A 16,371-nucleotide genomic window follows, 5' to 3' on the forward strand; every position below is an offset into this window, starting at 1 on the left:
AAACCCAGGTGTTACTGTCACGCACTGTTTTTGCACCGTGAGGCCCTCGTTGCAAAGACCTTACCAGCAGATTTAGCTCCTGTGTTGGATGATGTTGTGCGCATTGTGAACTTTGTGAAGACGCGACCTTTGAAATGTCGCTTATTTGCGTCTTTGTGTGAGGAAATGGGAGCGGAACATAAAGTCTTATTGCTCCACACGGATGTCCGGTGGCTGTAACGTGGCAAAGTTCTGGCCCGTGTGTATGAGCTGCGAGAGGAACTTACCGGATTACTCAAAGCTGTTTGCAAGTGATGAGTGGTGTGCAAAGCTGGCATATTTGGCTGATATATTTCATCATCTGAATGAACTGAACACACGGATGCAAGGTCGAAATGTAAACCTGCTTACAAGCGCTGATAAAATGAACGGATTCCGTTAAAAGGTGCAGCTCTGGCAACAACATGTGCAGCGTGGTAACCTTGAAATGTTCCCTCTCACCGAGAAACTGCATGATGGCAACACTGCTGCAATGTGCCAAGTGATTTACACACATTTGAAAACTCTTGAAGAGAAGTTTTCATTTTATTTCTCTTCAGCCTTCACAGAATCCTTGACTGGGTGAGGGACCCATACAGCTCAGCATCCGTTGCTGGAAAGGACACGAGTTTAAAGGAGCAACAGGAACTCATTGAATTGAAACAAGCTCGTGGTTTCAGGCTAAACTTTGCTGATCTTCCTTTGGACAGTTTTTGGTTATCTGTTGCCAAGGAATTCCCCATTTTGGCCAAGAAAGCTATTTTGATATTGCTCCCGTTTTCAACCACATATCTGTGTGAGCTGAGTTTTTCAAGCTTGACTGCGATAAAAACTAAAAACAGAGAGAGACTGAGAGCTGTTGAGGAAGAGCTTTGTGTGTGTCTTTCTACTACTCCTGCCAGGATATCCATTTTGTGTTCATCGAAACAGGCCCAGGTTTTCACACTAGGTAAGTATAAATACATTTACAAACTATATTATCAACTATATGTATTATGTGTACTGTGTTGGAGAGTCATATTGTGTCATTTTGGTTGGTGGTGTGCCTTAGGATTTTGTAAATGTAAAAAATGTGCCGCGGCTCAAAAAAGGTTGAAAATCACTGGCCTAAAAAATCTGCAATGGAAGTTGTATCTCAAGCTAGAGAACGACTGGACAAACTCCAGAGAAGAGCATTTTTAGCCTCAGTGCTGTGTCAAGAGACAACATCGACAAATCAAACTCTCGGAGGTGAAGGGGACAAAGCCCTTATCGATGTAAGGAGATTCAGCAGCCTTTCCAAGTTAGTAAAAGTGGTAGCCTTGAGGCGAGTCGCACAAACGTGGCTCAAGTTATGTAAAGGGACAATTGCGAGGCCAAAGTGGGAGGTGGCTGATCACACAGAGGGAAGAGCCAAAAAGATCGTATGAGCAGTAAAAGAACGGCAAAATGCACCGAGAGACATCTTTCTTTCAGTCCAAAATGGCGAAGAGGTTCCAACCACCACACTCCATAGACTAGTAGTTTTCAAGGACAAAAGCACTGGTCTCTTGATGTGTGGGGGCAGGACTCAAGCATTTAACCGCAGTCCTAATCTTGCCATATGAGAGTTGGATCTCAACATTGATTGCTCGTGAAGCCCACAATGTAAACCACGAAGAGATTGCTGGAACCCTCCTCAGGATGAGGAAAAAAGTGTGGATTATACAAGGCCGGAGACTAGCAAAGAAGGTGGCAGATAACTGCATTTCCTGTGGGAAACGGAGCAAGATTGTGCCAACAAATCTTGGGTGATCGCCCTCCAGAACGCTCTAATCCCGCTTCTCCCTTCCACTTTACATCTGCTGACCTGTTTGGGCCTTACGAAGTAAGGGATGAGGTTAATAGGAGAGTCAAACTCAAGGTGTGGGGAATCGTATTCTGTTGTATGGCCTCAAGAGCTAGCCACGCTGATCTTGAAACCAACCAGTCATCCCAAGCTCTTCTCTTAACTTACCACAGATTCACATCACTAAGAGGACACCCACAAAAACTGTGGTCAGACCCTGGATCGAATTTTGTAGGGACAAAACCTGCTCTTGAGGATCTCTAAGTTTCGGGCCGTCCTCGAAGCGTCCGACATTGAAGAAGAAGCAACAAAGAGTGGGACAAAATGGTCCTGGAAAATTCACCCGGCAAATTCACCCCACAGGAATAGAGCAGTGGAGGCGGCCGTGAAAATAGTTAAATGGGCACTTATTAATCTCGGAGGAGATGGAGTCCTGACATGGAGAGAATTCCAGACATTGCTCTTCATGGCAGCCGATCTTTCAAATGAAAGACCCATCGATGCGACAATACAGAGCCGTGAGGACTGCGTGGAGTACGTGAGTCCCAAATCTCTTCTGCTAGACAAAGCAAGTCCACAGGGAGATCCTGGTAACTTCATGTTTGAGGTGTACCCAAACAAAAGGGTCAGCTTCATTCAAGCGGAGTTCCACAAGTTTTGGAAAAAGTGATGCCAACTCGCTGGTTCAAACCTTTTTTTGAGGAGCAAATGGCAGACAAAGGAACAGAACGTCTCAGTTGGAGATATCGTTTGGATCGCTGATCAAAATGCGCTCAGGGGCCAGTCTAAACTAGCCCGAGTCGTCAGTACCAATGCTGATGGCAGAGGTATCGTAAGGGACGTCGAGGTCAAAGTTTCCCCAAGTTACCCAGCAACAACCATAAAGTACGTTACCAAAGGAAACTTGGTCAGCCCAAGAGTCAACCTCCAACCACAATCCTTCAGAGATGTGAGACACCTCGTCATCTTGATACCCGTGGAGGAGCGAGTGTCAGGGAAGCTGGTGTGACCTCATCGGGTTCAAGAACCAGGAAGTCAAGTGGAAGTGTTCTGTCATATTGGGCTAATTTACGAATATTGTTAAAAATAAATGTCACATGACTGCACGTGTATTCATCAAAGAACATGACAATTCTTATGACAACTATGATGCTGGTCGTTTAAACCCCTGATAGAACTGATGTGGCAATTGCGATGTACTTCTATACTTATGTGACAGAACAATGACACACATTATGAATACTTGGGGTTGTACAAAGTAAAGAAATGGGAAAGAAGAACAAAGACTCTAAAGTATCATTCCAGTATCTTTGTCCCAACTATGCAAATGATTGTAACAAGAGAAGAGCAGAGAGACCACTGGTATGTGACAGCTATTGTTGTTCCTAAGTTACAAACTGCAGAGTAAAGAGTAATAATTTGATGCTATTCCTCTCTGATTCTAAGGTTATCAACCTAACCTGTGCTCCTCTAAATAGTTGAGGTGTCAAACTCAAGAAGCTACTGGAGTTGAGTTGAAAAAGTGTCCTCTGCAACCTTCTCGGCCTTCTCAAGTTAAGGCTGATGAAAGTCCTCAAGAACTTGACACCCATCACTCCTGTACCACTGAACATGTACAATGCAAACATCAACTTATGAAGACGGAACACAAAGGCCCCCAAAAAGGGGATGCGGGGATGAGAGGGGGACAAAAAAAAGAGACAATGACAACAGCAGCAACAACAACAATTGTGACAAGAACAGAACAACAGAAACATACAGAACGACATCAGGAAATAAATGTCTGTGATGACTATAAAGACGAACAAGGACATAAGGACAAAGGACAAAACAATATCAACCACCTCAATCACACAATGACAATCACACATAATAGTAATAATGAAATGATGACTATGATAGTGATCACAATGATAATACTGCATTGAAACAGTCACACATAATAGTAGTAATGAAACTATGATAGTGAACAGAATGATAATTACTGTAATGCACATCATTGTAAAAAAAACTATAGTCATACTGCTGATATCACCGTCACTGTAATAAAACCAACAACATAATAACACCCTGGTTAACTCAGTGAGTAATGTGGGGAAGTACGTATGTACTGTGAGTGTGCATATGTACAGGTATCTCTGTATGTGGGGAAGACTTCATATATATAAAGGTGCAAGAATGTGTGGGCGTGTAATTGTCACTGAGAATGCATGAAAGGAAAGGGGCCGCCCTCCACCTCCCAGAGAGCCCCGCCCCAAATAGCCAGGCTGAGCCCCCGCCGCCAGAAGGCCACCAGGCCCACAGGGGCAGGCAGCACAAAGATCAGTGCCCCAAGAGCCAGCCCAGAGAGCCCTCCCCCCGGGAAGACAAGCAAGGGGCCGAAGAGAGGTAATCCCAGCCAAGGACAGGGCGCCGGCAGGCTGAAGGACAGCCAACCCCTGAGACCAGCGAGAGATCACACCCCACAAAGGCAAGACAAGTAACGGGGGCCACAAACTGGCAGGCCCAGAGACGCCCCCACAACCAGAAAGAACCCCCGCCACCAGACATACAATCCAGAACCGAGGCGCGGAGAGCGCGGACCGCCTGGGAGCAGGGAGACACCAGGCCACACCCTCCCAACGATAGGACGCCGCCAGCAAGGCAGACAGGGGAGCCAGCGAGGAGGAAAGCGGGAAACTGAGCAGGCGGGCGGGAAAACGGGCGAGCAGCCAGGCGAACCACCACACAGCGCCAACCGACACCCGCGGGCCAGCAAACCCCGAAGAGGGAGTGGGAGCACCACACCCCAAGCCGCAGGGAGGCCAAGCACCAGAGCCGAGAAGGCGAGACCAGCAGCAGACCAGCCGACGGACCCCACAAACCACCAGAAGCCAGACCAGCCACATGCCACCAGAGCCGACAGCGCACCACCCGCGCACCGGAACCTCACCCCCGACAAGCCCGCTGACAGACCGGGGGAGGCGAGGACACAGACAGCAGCCCAGCAGAGCACAAAGAGCAACAGCACATCGCCCCCATTCTAGCCCCCCTGCACTGGGTGCCGGTGCGGTTTACAATTGATTGGAAGATTTGATTGTTTGTTTTGAAGTGTCAAATGGACCGGCCCCTCCAGCGCGCACATTGAGGTCCGATGGCCGGGTCCGACCGGTGGGCCCGAGACGAAGACCGGGGGAGACTGGGCCTTCTGCGTAGTTTTCAATGAGCTTTTCTTTGATTTGATTGATTTGTCACCTGCTTCTTGTATTCATTGCTTTGATTGTTTGTACTTGTTTCAAATATCTACAGTAATTCTACAGTCAAACTACTGTAGTAGTTTTTTAACTGAAAAAAATGGCTGAACAAGAAAAGAGCAACAAAATGGGAAACAACAGCAGTCATTTTACAAGAATAAAGTCTGAATATTCAAAGAAAAGTTTGAGGAAGAATGATGGCTTTCTCGCAGCATGACGTATGAAAGGCAAAAAGACATTTTTGACATGTGACCATGATGTCAGTGGCTGCTATAAAAGCAGCCGCCCACGCTCTGAGCCTCACGCTCCCACCCTCACGCTCCCAGCCTCACGCATCCAGCCTTACGCTGCGACCCTCACGCTCCCAGTCTTACGCATCCAGCCTTACGCATCCAGCCTTACGCTGCGACCCTCACGCTCCCAGCCTTACGCATCCAGCCTTACGCATCCAGCCTTACGCTGCGACCCTCACGCTCCCAGCCTTACGCATCCAGCCGCACGCATCCAGCCACGCGTTCCAATGGACAAACATCTCAATGTAGATGTGGGCAAAGCTTCCAACTCTTGTAAGTGTCCTGAGTTCTTCTGTTGAGTTGAGTTGACTTGAGGACTCCGTCTAAAGTGAGGTGTCCAGCTTTCATCACTGTTAGAGCAACTTTGGTAAAGGGAGGGCTGGGATGTGTGTGTGTGTGTGTGTGTTGGGAGGGGTGGGGGGCATGACTAGATGTATGGGACACAGTACGATATGATCTGTGCTTCAACTATCACAGGTAGTGGAAAACCACTTTCTCTGTCAATATGTGTCGAATGTGTGTAGTAGACTCCAGCATCACGGAGCCCTTCTGGTCGGTGGGCACGTGACATGAATGCGGAGTATCGATCTTGTTGATAGCTGCATGTCACTCCTTGTAGAAGTGATGCTGGCTGCACGTGCACGTATCCCGGATTGAAATGACGTTTTGACTGCCTTACTGTATAGGAGTGATCCACGTGCCGCCTGTATGTTTATATATAGTGTACACTGTATGCCATGGCTTTAAATGACGTTTATGATGAAAGAATCTCTCCTTGCAGGCCCTGGAACAAGACGACCGGGCGAGTGGACGCCAGAAGAAGCCGTACGGGAGCGGAGAGGAGCTCCGAGGCGACTGAATGGTTCAAAGACAGCAAACATACCTCTTTCCCACGTGCAACACACACAAACAGCTACAAGCCACTTTTGATCAAAACGAGCCGTCTTCCGTGCAGTCTGACTTCTATTGATCTCCAGGAGAAGCCGGCAGCGAGACCGGAGCGCAGGGACCGTCTGCAAATGTCGTCTTCTGTATTCTGGCGGTTGGCATCAATGTTGCCAACCCCTCAGTCAGACGAGTAGCTATTGGCTGTTCTCATAGGCCATGGATTACGTCACATATATACCAGGGGTGTCCAAAGTGCGGCCCGCGACTGCTTTTTCTAATTGGCCCTCGGCACGTTCTAAAATGAAACAATAACATTTAAAAAACAACAAATACATGTATGGGGAAAAAAACAGTCATTTTAATCAAGTTGTAATATAAGAAAAAAACAAAGAATTAATGAGACATTTTAGTAAAATTAGGTTGAGTAAATGCTATCATGTTATGATCACAAGGGTTAAAATATGATGAGAATAAGTCATGTTAGTATGAGAAGAAAACGTACGAGTAGAACGTTAGTATTTGTAAAAAAAATACAACCAAAAAAAAAATAATAAAAAAATATGTGCTTTGAAATCATTCTGGGGAATTGTTATTGTTTCATAAATACGTTCGTTCAATAGCTTCACTTGGCCATTGATTTGATTTGTGAGGTCCTCCTCTTCTTCACGGCAGTGAAGCTATTGGACACACGGACACGTGACACAATTGAATTGATGAAGCAGAATGATTGAAAAACACACGTCGTTTTATTTTGCCTTGTAGTGCTTAGGCTGCTCAATCAGTACAGAATTTCTACTGCTCCTGTACATGCTTGACCAGTAGAGGGCACTGTGACACTGCTAATGGGACCAACAGACGCTGCAGAGCTTCCGGTAAATAGAAAGCTAAGGTTTAGCTTTATGATACAACCCGAACAGAGCGTGTGATTAAAGTTGAAGAGTTAATAGGCCTGCTTAATTCTACACCACCCACAGAACACTACCTCTTTTAGAAGAGTCTAACCACCACCACCATTTGTCCTTTTTTTCAATAACTCCTCCTCCACCACCAACGACGTATGTTCTACCACTCCTCTTCAAAGATAAATAACATTTATCATTACGTATTATTATATCACTTTTATTATTGTTTTTTTCATTAATTATCCTGGTTTAATATTACTACTGCATCCAAACTCATATTTACATACATACACATATACTGTATATGTATACACGTACATGTAGTACCTATATCATTGCTAATATTAATTTTGTTTCGACTTAAGAACGGTCGTCTGGAACCAATTGTGTTCGTTAGTTGGGGACTTAGTGTACATGCTACACACGTGATCAGGCAGAACAAGAAGACTACATTTGTACACGGTCCCTGCGCTCCTCGAGATCAATAGAAGTCAGACGGCTCCTTTTCATTGGCCTTTGAGTTGCCCCCATCATGCCTGCACCCTTGATTGGCACAAGGTGGAACACGTTACTTACATACCGATCCACTCAGGAACGCGTGGGCGTGTCTCTAGCTAGCGTTTAGCTTAGCATCTTAGCATTTAAGTCTTCATGCTTGCTTTAAAGTCCCTCACGCTAACGTCGAATAGACGGTGTTTGGGCCACGCCCATAAGAGTATTTCTGATACTGTAAGTCACATATTGATATTTAAAATCCCTAGATCAGCTTCAGATGTGTCGTTGATAGCAACTTTTGAATCATCGGACTCCAGGGTGGCCTTGTGCGCTTCTCATGTGGAATATGGCCTCTTCTGTTGGAGTCGTGTGATTGCGTCCGAGCGTGTACATTTGACGTCATGTTTATGCGACAAACGCGACGGTAATGTCATGAAAACACGATCGATGCTGACATGCATTTTGCAAAAGGATCAACGATTTTGTGAAATTCAGTGCTTTTATTGTGCAGACCTCGCGCAATAATCATTATCTGCACGTCTCAGCAGAAGATGCGCGCGCCCGTGCACGCACGAACACAGATGCACGCACACGATTCACCTCCCGAAGAGCGTCGTAATAGCAAACAGGTTTTCCCAAAGCAACTGTTGGTCTCTGGCGCCATCTAGTGGTGAAAAATTAAACAACTCCAGTCACCTTTTCACCGAAAACCCGACTCCGAGCGTGGGATTCATCTGTTATTTACAGGAAAAAATTAAAATATTAGGATTATTCAACATGAAAAATAGATGTTTATAATGGGAGTATATTGGCCGAAAGGGGGCACTATTCAAACTTACTGTGCGTGTATTTCGGATTCGGACTCCAAAGAACCCCGGGGAAAACGTCACATGAGCCAATGACGTCTCCAAAGCTCACTGGTAGTTTCATGCCGCTAGCATTTACATTTAGCAATCTGTGCACAAAATTGCACGACAAAGTCAAATTTTTTAAATCCTTTTTTTAACCTTTTGGGTACTGATGAGTCAGAAGCGTTAAGCCATTTTTATCGGCATAAACTCGCATAAGCACTCAGCACTAGCATGCTAGCTACTAGCATGTTAGCATCATTAGCATGCTAAACATTAGCACGTTAACATTGTTTATATGCTAGCTAGCATCTTAGCACTTGAGCCATTTTTACTCGGTAATGTTAGCATATTAGCATTTTTGCTATTTTTAAAGGTATAAACTTAAATACACAGTGTTTAAATGTTCATTGTTAATGTACTAACAAATAGCATTTTTTATTTCACTTTGACTTAGTTTGTTTGGGCTCGTCGTTGGCCCTGACTGGGGTCACATGTCTGCTCTCACACCCCCCCAGCCATGAAGCCCCATAGTGTTTGTTTAGAAGCAGCATGTTCTTCCATCTTCTCTCATTCAGATCACAGAAAGACTGGAGTCAAGTGGTTGAAGGGAAAAGACCTCCAGATCCTCTTCATCGTGATGTTCCTCTTCATAGCCATCGAAGTGGGATGGATTCCTTTGCCTTCCTGGCTGTGGACTACACGCATGGACCGCCTGGAGCAGGACATCCAGGCAGAAAAAACACATCTGGGTACCTCATTTGCATGTACTGACACTCATGTACTTCTAGGTTCTGACTGGAAAGATGACCACGCAGGATCATGCTGAGAAGGTAAAACACACCTGAGTACTTCATTAGCACGTACAGACACCATGTACTGCAGTAGTACTTATACTCATGTACTTCAAGGATGTGACTGGAAGGATGAACGACCACCTGAAGGCTGCAGAGACCACAAACAAAACCATTAAGGTAGTTAAAACACACCTCGGTACTTCATTAGCATGTACAGGATGTACTGCAGTAGTACTTATACTCATGTATTTCTAGGATCTGACTGGAAGGATGAACGACCTGACGACTGCAAACAACAAAACCATTCAGGTAATTAAAACACACCTGGGTACTTGATTACCATGTATATACACCATGTACTGCAGTAGTACTTATACTCATGTACTCTCATAGGATCTAAAGGCACGTGTGGGCAAGCTGGATGGCATGTCAGGTGGGTCAGAAAGGGTAAAGGTCATAGGAGTGTGTAGTTGACCTATGACCTGACACCTGATGTGTCCTGCAGACAAACGTAAGGTGTGGTTTGCAGCAACAGGGGGCGACAAAAAGACAAATGACAGCAAGGTGATCTTTCAAAACGTGGACACCAACATGGGTAGCCACTATGATGCCACTACAGGTAGGATGCCACCTGACTGCTAACTAGCATAGCATTTCTTCATAGCTCCTTACCTCTTGACAGCACCACTGGGGGGGGGGCACTAATGAAGGTGTGATTGTCCCCCTGCAGGCATTTTCACAGCCCCCTACAAGGGCGCCTACTTCTTCACTGTGACCTTCAGATCAGATGGTGGGATGATTGAGCTAGATGTGTTTAGGGAGAAGATGGATGGGAACCAAGAGAGTCTGATGTCCCTGTATGACAGCACCAACACCAAAGGGAAGATCTCCATCGCCTCCAACAGCAAGATGGTTGACCTGGAGGATGGAGACAAGGTGTATGTCCGTGCTAGTAGTAGCCATGAACTTACATGTTGTGCTAACGTGTTCAGTGGCTTCCTGGTGTATCCCATGTAAAGTGGGGGCGGGCGCATCCATCCATGATATCAGATATCAGGGCAGTATCGCTATGGGATGGATGCTTTGATGTGTATTCCATGATATCGTGTGGCTAACGTTCCACGTGTGTTTATGGGTATTGAGGGCGTACAGTTGGCGTGTGGCTGATGCCACCTACTGGTAACGCTTGTCATATTTACTCGTATTCTGCTCTGTATTGTTTTCCTAAAGGGACTGTTTGCCAACATCCCGCCCTCTTCCTGTGCTGGCACGTAAGGCTATTGCTAACATGCTAGCTTCTATTTGTTCCCTTGAAATGTTGTCATGATTTGCCAACCATGTGCCCTGCTATTGGATCATTCTGGATGTGATGCCAACATACTGGATGCCAGCGGACGTGTCCTTTCTGTGCCATCAATAAAGTTGTGTTGAAGTTGGCCACACCCATGGATACATGGTGGTGGTCTACGCCCATGCTAATGTCCTAGAGCGTATTGATGACATGTGTTTCATGAATGATCACATGAATAAATCCTGTTAGGAAAACAAGTGCATCTTTCATGCTGATGCTTTGGTTTAAGTGTACAAATGGAAGTGAAATCCAAGGCAGAAGACACGTGCACGTTGGGAATGTACATGTCTACATTGGCCACCAGGTGTCACTAATTACAATCACCATCAGAACACAGGCTACTGTTGCTGGGGAACACAATTCCTGTGACACACAGCAGCACCAGTCTCATTCATCATGTTCCATTGGAGTGGAAAGGTGATATAGGGGTGCTATCTCATGTCTGGAGGGCTCTAATGGACTGGTGGGGTCACTGTGGGGTCTGGAAATGTGCAGCCAGGGGTCACGGCGGGTCTCCCGTTGGCGGGCAGACCGTGTGACTTGGGACCGCCGCAGCGCAGGAGGGACAAGATGGCGACACCCGTGGGCGAGACTCGAGTTCACCGACTCACGGGTACTTGATGCCGATTCTCATTTCACGAGCGCTCGCCAAGTCCGTGCCGCTCAGCTTGAACTTCCTGCGCGTGTACACCGAGACCGGCGGCAGCAAATGGCCAAAATGTGAGAGTAGTTGATATGCCCGTGAACATGTCTATTTTTAGCACACGGCTCGCTCCCTCCCCCTCCAAACTCCCCCGCTAGCTTGATGCGCTCCAACTGTGGATGTCGCCAATAAAAAGGAGCGTCGTCACGATTAGATGAGATTATATTCCTGTTCTCTCTTCGATTGCCGTTGCTCCCGCTATAAAAGCCATTTCAGGTATGAAAGGATGAGCTGCATATCTACTCACCACTCATCCATGAGCATGGAAGGTGATGGATGAAGACATGGCTTCATTCATATGAAGCTGTGGCAGCCTCGGAGCGTCTCGGCACCCGAGCACCTGAACGCAGCAGTTGAATGACTGCTGAACAAAGTGTCAAATCTCAATGCTGGATGAGTGAAGCATCAGATCAATATGTCAACACTGTGGACGCTACGGGACATGGATGCTTTGCCTGGATGATCACATGTTTACTCATGACACTGGTGGCTGTGACAAAGTGATGGCCCCCTAAAGATAATACCTGCTTGGCCCCCCCTCAGCAGCAACAATGAGTCTCTTACGGCGCTGTGGAGGAATTTAGCAGGATTGTTGTATCCTACAGTATATGGTGGACATTCATTTATGGCAGGGGGGTGTGGTACAAATGCACCGCCATCAACGAGGGAGGAGTCTATTTGCTAATTGTATGCTAAAAACTGGCTGCCGTTACTGAAATCGGCCATCTTGGTTTAGGAAACGTCAAGTTGTGATCAGATAAAAGCCAGCAATGTCATGTATTGGGAGAGAATGGCTGTGATTGGGTGGTCGTGAGCCCGCTAAGAGTTGGACTGACCAACAGGAAACCAGAGTCCTGTGTCCCGCAGGTCGGCATTGAGAGTCTTCCGGGTCACACCGGGCTCCACCGTCACATCAAAATCCTCCTGGTGCAGGTACACAATGTGATCCATCTTCCTCAGACTGAAGCAGACGCCTCCCTTAAAGGGAGGGAGAGGAAAGAGGCAAAGTGGTATCTGTGATTATTTTCTCCATGCATGACCATATATGGTCAATCAGCATACTTGATGATGTCATACATTGGCTGCTTAGCTTCTTAGGCATTCTTATTCCAAGACTGGCTAGCACCTGACTGGACAGCATTTTATCAAAGGTCGTAGCTTTTTTTACAACGGGGAGTGTGGCGCTCACCTGTGCACGGATTCATCTTTGCCGTGTCGCTCTCTGACAGCAGATCCCACCGACACGCCATCCTCTCCGCATATTGATCGGAATTGACAAAGTGCACCGTCCAGGGTGGCGCCCTGTGTGGACACACACACACACACACTTCATGTTTACATCCAAAGTGCACACCTCAAACTCCTCTAATAATGTTAAAAAGGCATATTTAGACTGTTTTCACTCGGGATGATCAACCATGTTATACTCCGCCTTCTTCAGGTAAACAACAGAGTGTTCCTGTCATGTAGAGGATCTTTGGTTCTTGATGCTACACACAGAGTGAACCCGCTTGTCATCCAGACTGTTTGGTAGAGAGAAAGGATGAAAAGAAACACGCATGTCGATATGATCGCTACCTCTTTTATGGTTCATTGATTTTCGTGCTACAGTATTTATGTGTATGTGTGTCAGGTAGAAGAATGAAATGCCGTGGCCAGACCACCGCAAGGATCTGCGGCCATACAGTGTTGTCGAGATTGATGGGTTTCGCTTTTTGATGCTCACTTTGGAGCCACGTTACGAAATATCAAGTCGAAAACATTTCACCAAAAGCTTGTTTATCAAATTGTGTTGGTTCCCTCAAAATGTGCAGGTAGATGCCTTGCAGTGTTGCACAGAAATGATGTCACTGTTTACAAAATAAGCTGTAGGTTTGTTACTGAAATGCTGCACTCATTTGTTTACAGGAATATTGCAATAAAAGTGTCTTAAAAAGACATTTGTTTACAGAAATGCTGCACTAATTGTTAAAGTGATGGTGCCAAAGAAAATGTTTTTTCTCTTTTAATAGTAGTATTGCAGGTTATCATAGAGTGATTTCCTGACCAGTATATCGATAATCGCTGTATCGCCATATCGTGAGATATGTCCCCTCGGGGGCTCCGGACAACCACGTTCTCTCTATATATGTACATATTCTTCTTCTCAAATGTATTTCCAAACATCATTTGGATGTTTGGTCCAGTTATTTGGCGTTCCTCTCACCCTTTTAGTTGAAGGCTGGTCTTCCCGATTCCGGCTGTGTCCTCCTTCGCACTTGCGCACTTGACTCTTTAGACCCCGCGGCGTAAAAAGTACATCCTGGCTGGGCGTCACGTGACGCCATATTTACGAAAGTAACAGGTAGCCATCACTTTGTTCGAAAATGCTCCATTTCTCCTTATAATTACGAGTAGTTTTGAGGGAGTTAGTAAGTTAGTAACTTGTCGTTAGGGAATGAATAGTAAGAACACTATCATTCACACTATCGTGTCCGCTGCTTGCTACTTTAGCCTCTCAGCTCAATGATTTTTGACTGGAAAGTCCGAATTGAACTAAAAGGTTTGTCAGTGTGACTGATATAACAAACAAGGAGTATAAGTCAACTGCAACTTAGCATCTGTTGTCCGTAGAGATCTATCACATTGAAACAGTTCTGAGAATAATCTAAAGCAGGGGTGTCCAAAGCTTTTATCACGTGAAAAATGAAAGGATAGAAGATATGCTAAGAAGTTATATGTCATGCTCTGTGTGCTGCTCTGCTGCCCTCTGTCGGTCATGTGGAGGAACAACCGAGGGTGTCTGCAGGATTTTGGAGCGACAAAAACAGGTTTGTTTTTTTTGTTTTTCACTCAACTTTCATGAATAAAACCGAACGTTGTATAATTTGACTTTCAAATACAAATGAAACTTGATGCTACTAAAATGACCATTTTCCTCATAACATTACAGGCTTATGGCTGTAAAATTGTGGGTTTTTCTTGTTTCAAAATGATTTTGCTTTATTCTCATAAAATAACAGCTGTTTTTGTCCCCAATTCTGCTATGGATGAATTTCTTTCATTTTCAAACTATTTAAACTTTCTTCTTGTACATTTTTTTGCATAATGCTGAGTATCTCATCTTTTGACTTTATTGTTGTAGCATTATGAATTTTTCAACACAAGGCGCTTCTGAATATCAAAATCTACCAACTTCCTGATCCCATCATGCAGACTTTTTTCCCAGGCATTTGGGTGGGGCGGCGCCTTGGAGCCTCTGGAGCGTACTGGAACCATACTTCATATCTTCCGCGTATGGTAACTTCCTTATACGCCCACACTGTGCCAGTGATTCAGCAGCAACACATTTCCACTACAAGAAAAACACAGATGTGAAAATGTCCAAATGTTTGATCAGCCATATTTATTTCCAACATGCTCAGCATTCCACGTGAACAGAAATATTTCATACTACAACATATTTCCTACTTACGCACACGACGTGGCTATGCCAAAGTTCTATCAGATTCTTTACAACACACACACACTCATCCTCCACGACACACACACACACCTAGCACAAACTTAACTTCACTTTCAAGGCACACAAGCTTTCACTTTCCCTGTACTTTCATTCTGGGTTCTTTCCTCCATCTTCTCTGGCGCTGCAAGCGCATCTATTGCTCTTGTTTTTAGGACCGTGTGAAAACCTTTGACCTTCTGTGGTCATTGACTATTTCTTCAACAGCAAGGCGGTCCAAAGAACCAGGAAGACAGGTGAAAGAAAAGAAAAGCTGTTCCAGCGCACGCGCTTTTAGATAAGACAGGCCATGGAGACCATTTTCAAAAACTCAGTTTTCGGCGTTTGTGTATGGAGCTTGTTGGCTGGTGTCATGAGAAATGTGCAAAATGATCTCCTTTTCTATGTTTTTCAGCTTGTGTTTGTCCAAACTGTGCAGGAATTGGCCAGTGAGTGTGTTTCTATGTGCTCATATTTGAAAACTCCACTCCTGCGGATGGAGATTTCCTTTCCACTGGAGTGGGGAAATGTGCGTGTAGAAAAACACAGGATGCAGTATATCCGTGCTCATTACTGACGTGGCGCTCCCACCATCTTGTCCTTCAACGCCATTCAGGTGCGACGTTGACACTGTCGTCATATTCAGGGCTCGGCCACGCAGGAGTTTCTTGTCAGAAAAGACAAAAGTGCAGCCATCAAGCAGCATGTGTGTGTTTTCCCAGCTTCACTGGTCATCACGAGGAGGGGATATCATTGGTCTGAGCTGCGTATGTTACAAAAGGAGCTGCCTTTTGAAGGTACACGAGTTGAATGCATCCCGGAATGGTGTCCATCGTTCCAATCTCAATGACGTATATCACACCTTGAAACGCAAACGTCAAACCCCGGCTTGGTTGTGAAAGACGGTGGAAGCATCAAGAAGGCTAATGGTGGTCATTGAATAGCATTCCTGCTAGCTATCTACCAACATCAACACTCTTGAAATGGTTTTCCTTCCAATCAAATACTCGTGTGCATGGGCCAACATGGATGGACATCAACATGCACGTCGCATGGACACACACCCACATACGCCCACCCCACACCCTGTTGTCCCTGTGGCCCTTTTGGCTTCTGTTTGTGTCTCCATCCCTCAAGCGGCCCCCCATTTGTTGGAACAGACTCACACTGTAGCATCAACACCACGTGCACGAGACACACACACTCATAGGAGAAGGCTGACTGTCCACCACATGGATATCATTGGATTTGGACATCAAGTGATATCAGATGGCAGTTCTATCCATGGCGTACAAACAAGCTCAAGTTGACCAACCGCTTGGCTCGCTTTGAAAGCGTAGATGCACGAAACGTTCGGGATGTTTGGCTTTCAGGATGGAACTAAAATGTAGTGTAAGCTTTCCAGGTGAACTGATGTTTGATACGCTCAGCTCACCAGATGAGACCATACTTGAACACGTGGAAGACCAGCACGGACTGGACAAAGTACTTCTTGAACTGAGCCACAAAACAATGCGTGGACATTTTGGAATGGTTTCTAAGTCTGCATGCGTGA

At 45.7% G+C, this 16,371-nt stretch overlaps 2 protein-coding genes across 5 annotated transcripts in view; one reads left to right on the plus strand and one right to left on the minus strand.

Moving 5' to 3' along the window:
- Nucleotides 1-494: 494 nt before the first annotated feature.
- LOC129173038 (complement C1q tumor necrosis factor-related protein 3-like) lies at nucleotides 495-10,767 on the plus strand. Of its 4 annotated transcripts, XM_054763482.1 has the most exons (9): nucleotides 495-967; nucleotides 6,133-6,213; nucleotides 9,063-9,217; nucleotides 9,276-9,317; nucleotides 9,396-9,458; nucleotides 9,537-9,590; nucleotides 9,675-9,714; nucleotides 9,787-9,900; nucleotides 10,012-10,767. In XM_054763482.1, the coding sequence occupies exons 3-9, from the start codon at nucleotides 9,125-9,127 to the stop codon at nucleotides 10,296-10,298; spliced, it is 693 nt and encodes a 230-aa protein (XP_054619457.1). In that variant the 5' UTR covers nucleotides 495-967; nucleotides 6,133-6,213; nucleotides 9,063-9,124; the 3' UTR covers nucleotides 10,299-10,767. The 4 variants fall into 4 exon arrangements, with proteins under 4 accessions (XP_054619457.1, XP_054619454.1, XP_054619455.1 ...); XM_054763479.1 differs by having other exon boundaries at nucleotides 6,133-9,217; XM_054763480.1 differs by lacking the exon at nucleotides 495-967 and adding an exon at nucleotides 5,570-5,624 and having other exon boundaries at nucleotides 6,133-9,217.
- LOC129173037 (collagen alpha-1(XI) chain-like) overlaps nucleotides 6,689-16,371 on the minus strand; it is a 46,311-nt gene continuing 36,628 nt past the window's right edge. Inside the window, exons 66-71 of the mRNA XM_054763478.1 lie at nucleotides 14,511-14,669; nucleotides 12,525-12,858; nucleotides 12,172-12,313; nucleotides 9,954-10,199; nucleotides 9,329-9,429; nucleotides 6,689-9,199 (exon numbers count right to left, since the gene is read on the minus strand). The gene's annotated coding sequence lies outside the window, so the exon portion shown is untranslated. The remainder of the gene's footprint in view (nucleotides 9,200-9,328; nucleotides 9,430-9,953; nucleotides 10,200-12,171; nucleotides 12,314-12,524; nucleotides 12,859-14,510; nucleotides 14,670-16,371) is intronic.

The sequence above is a fragment of the Dunckerocampus dactyliophorus genome, chromosome 20 (genome assembly GCF_027744805.1).
Source record: "Dunckerocampus dactyliophorus isolate RoL2022-P2 chromosome 20, RoL_Ddac_1.1, whole genome shotgun sequence".
In the NCBI taxonomy this organism is placed as follows: Eukaryota; Metazoa; Chordata; class Actinopteri; order Syngnathiformes; family Syngnathidae; genus Dunckerocampus; species Dunckerocampus dactyliophorus.

Coding starts and splice junctions, on each gene's coding strand:
- LOC129173038 (XM_054763479.1), top strand. CDS start 9,005: ATGAAGCCCCATAGTGTTTGTTTAGAAGCAGCATGTTCTTCCATCTTC. Junction 9,318..9,395: donor CGCAGGATCATGCTGAGAAG/GTAAAACACACC, acceptor ATGTACTTCAAG/GATGTGACTGGAAGGATGAA. Junction 9,901..10,011: donor CCACTATGATGCCACTACAG/GTAGGATGCCAC, acceptor GTCCCCCTGCAG/GCATTTTCACAGCCCCCTAC.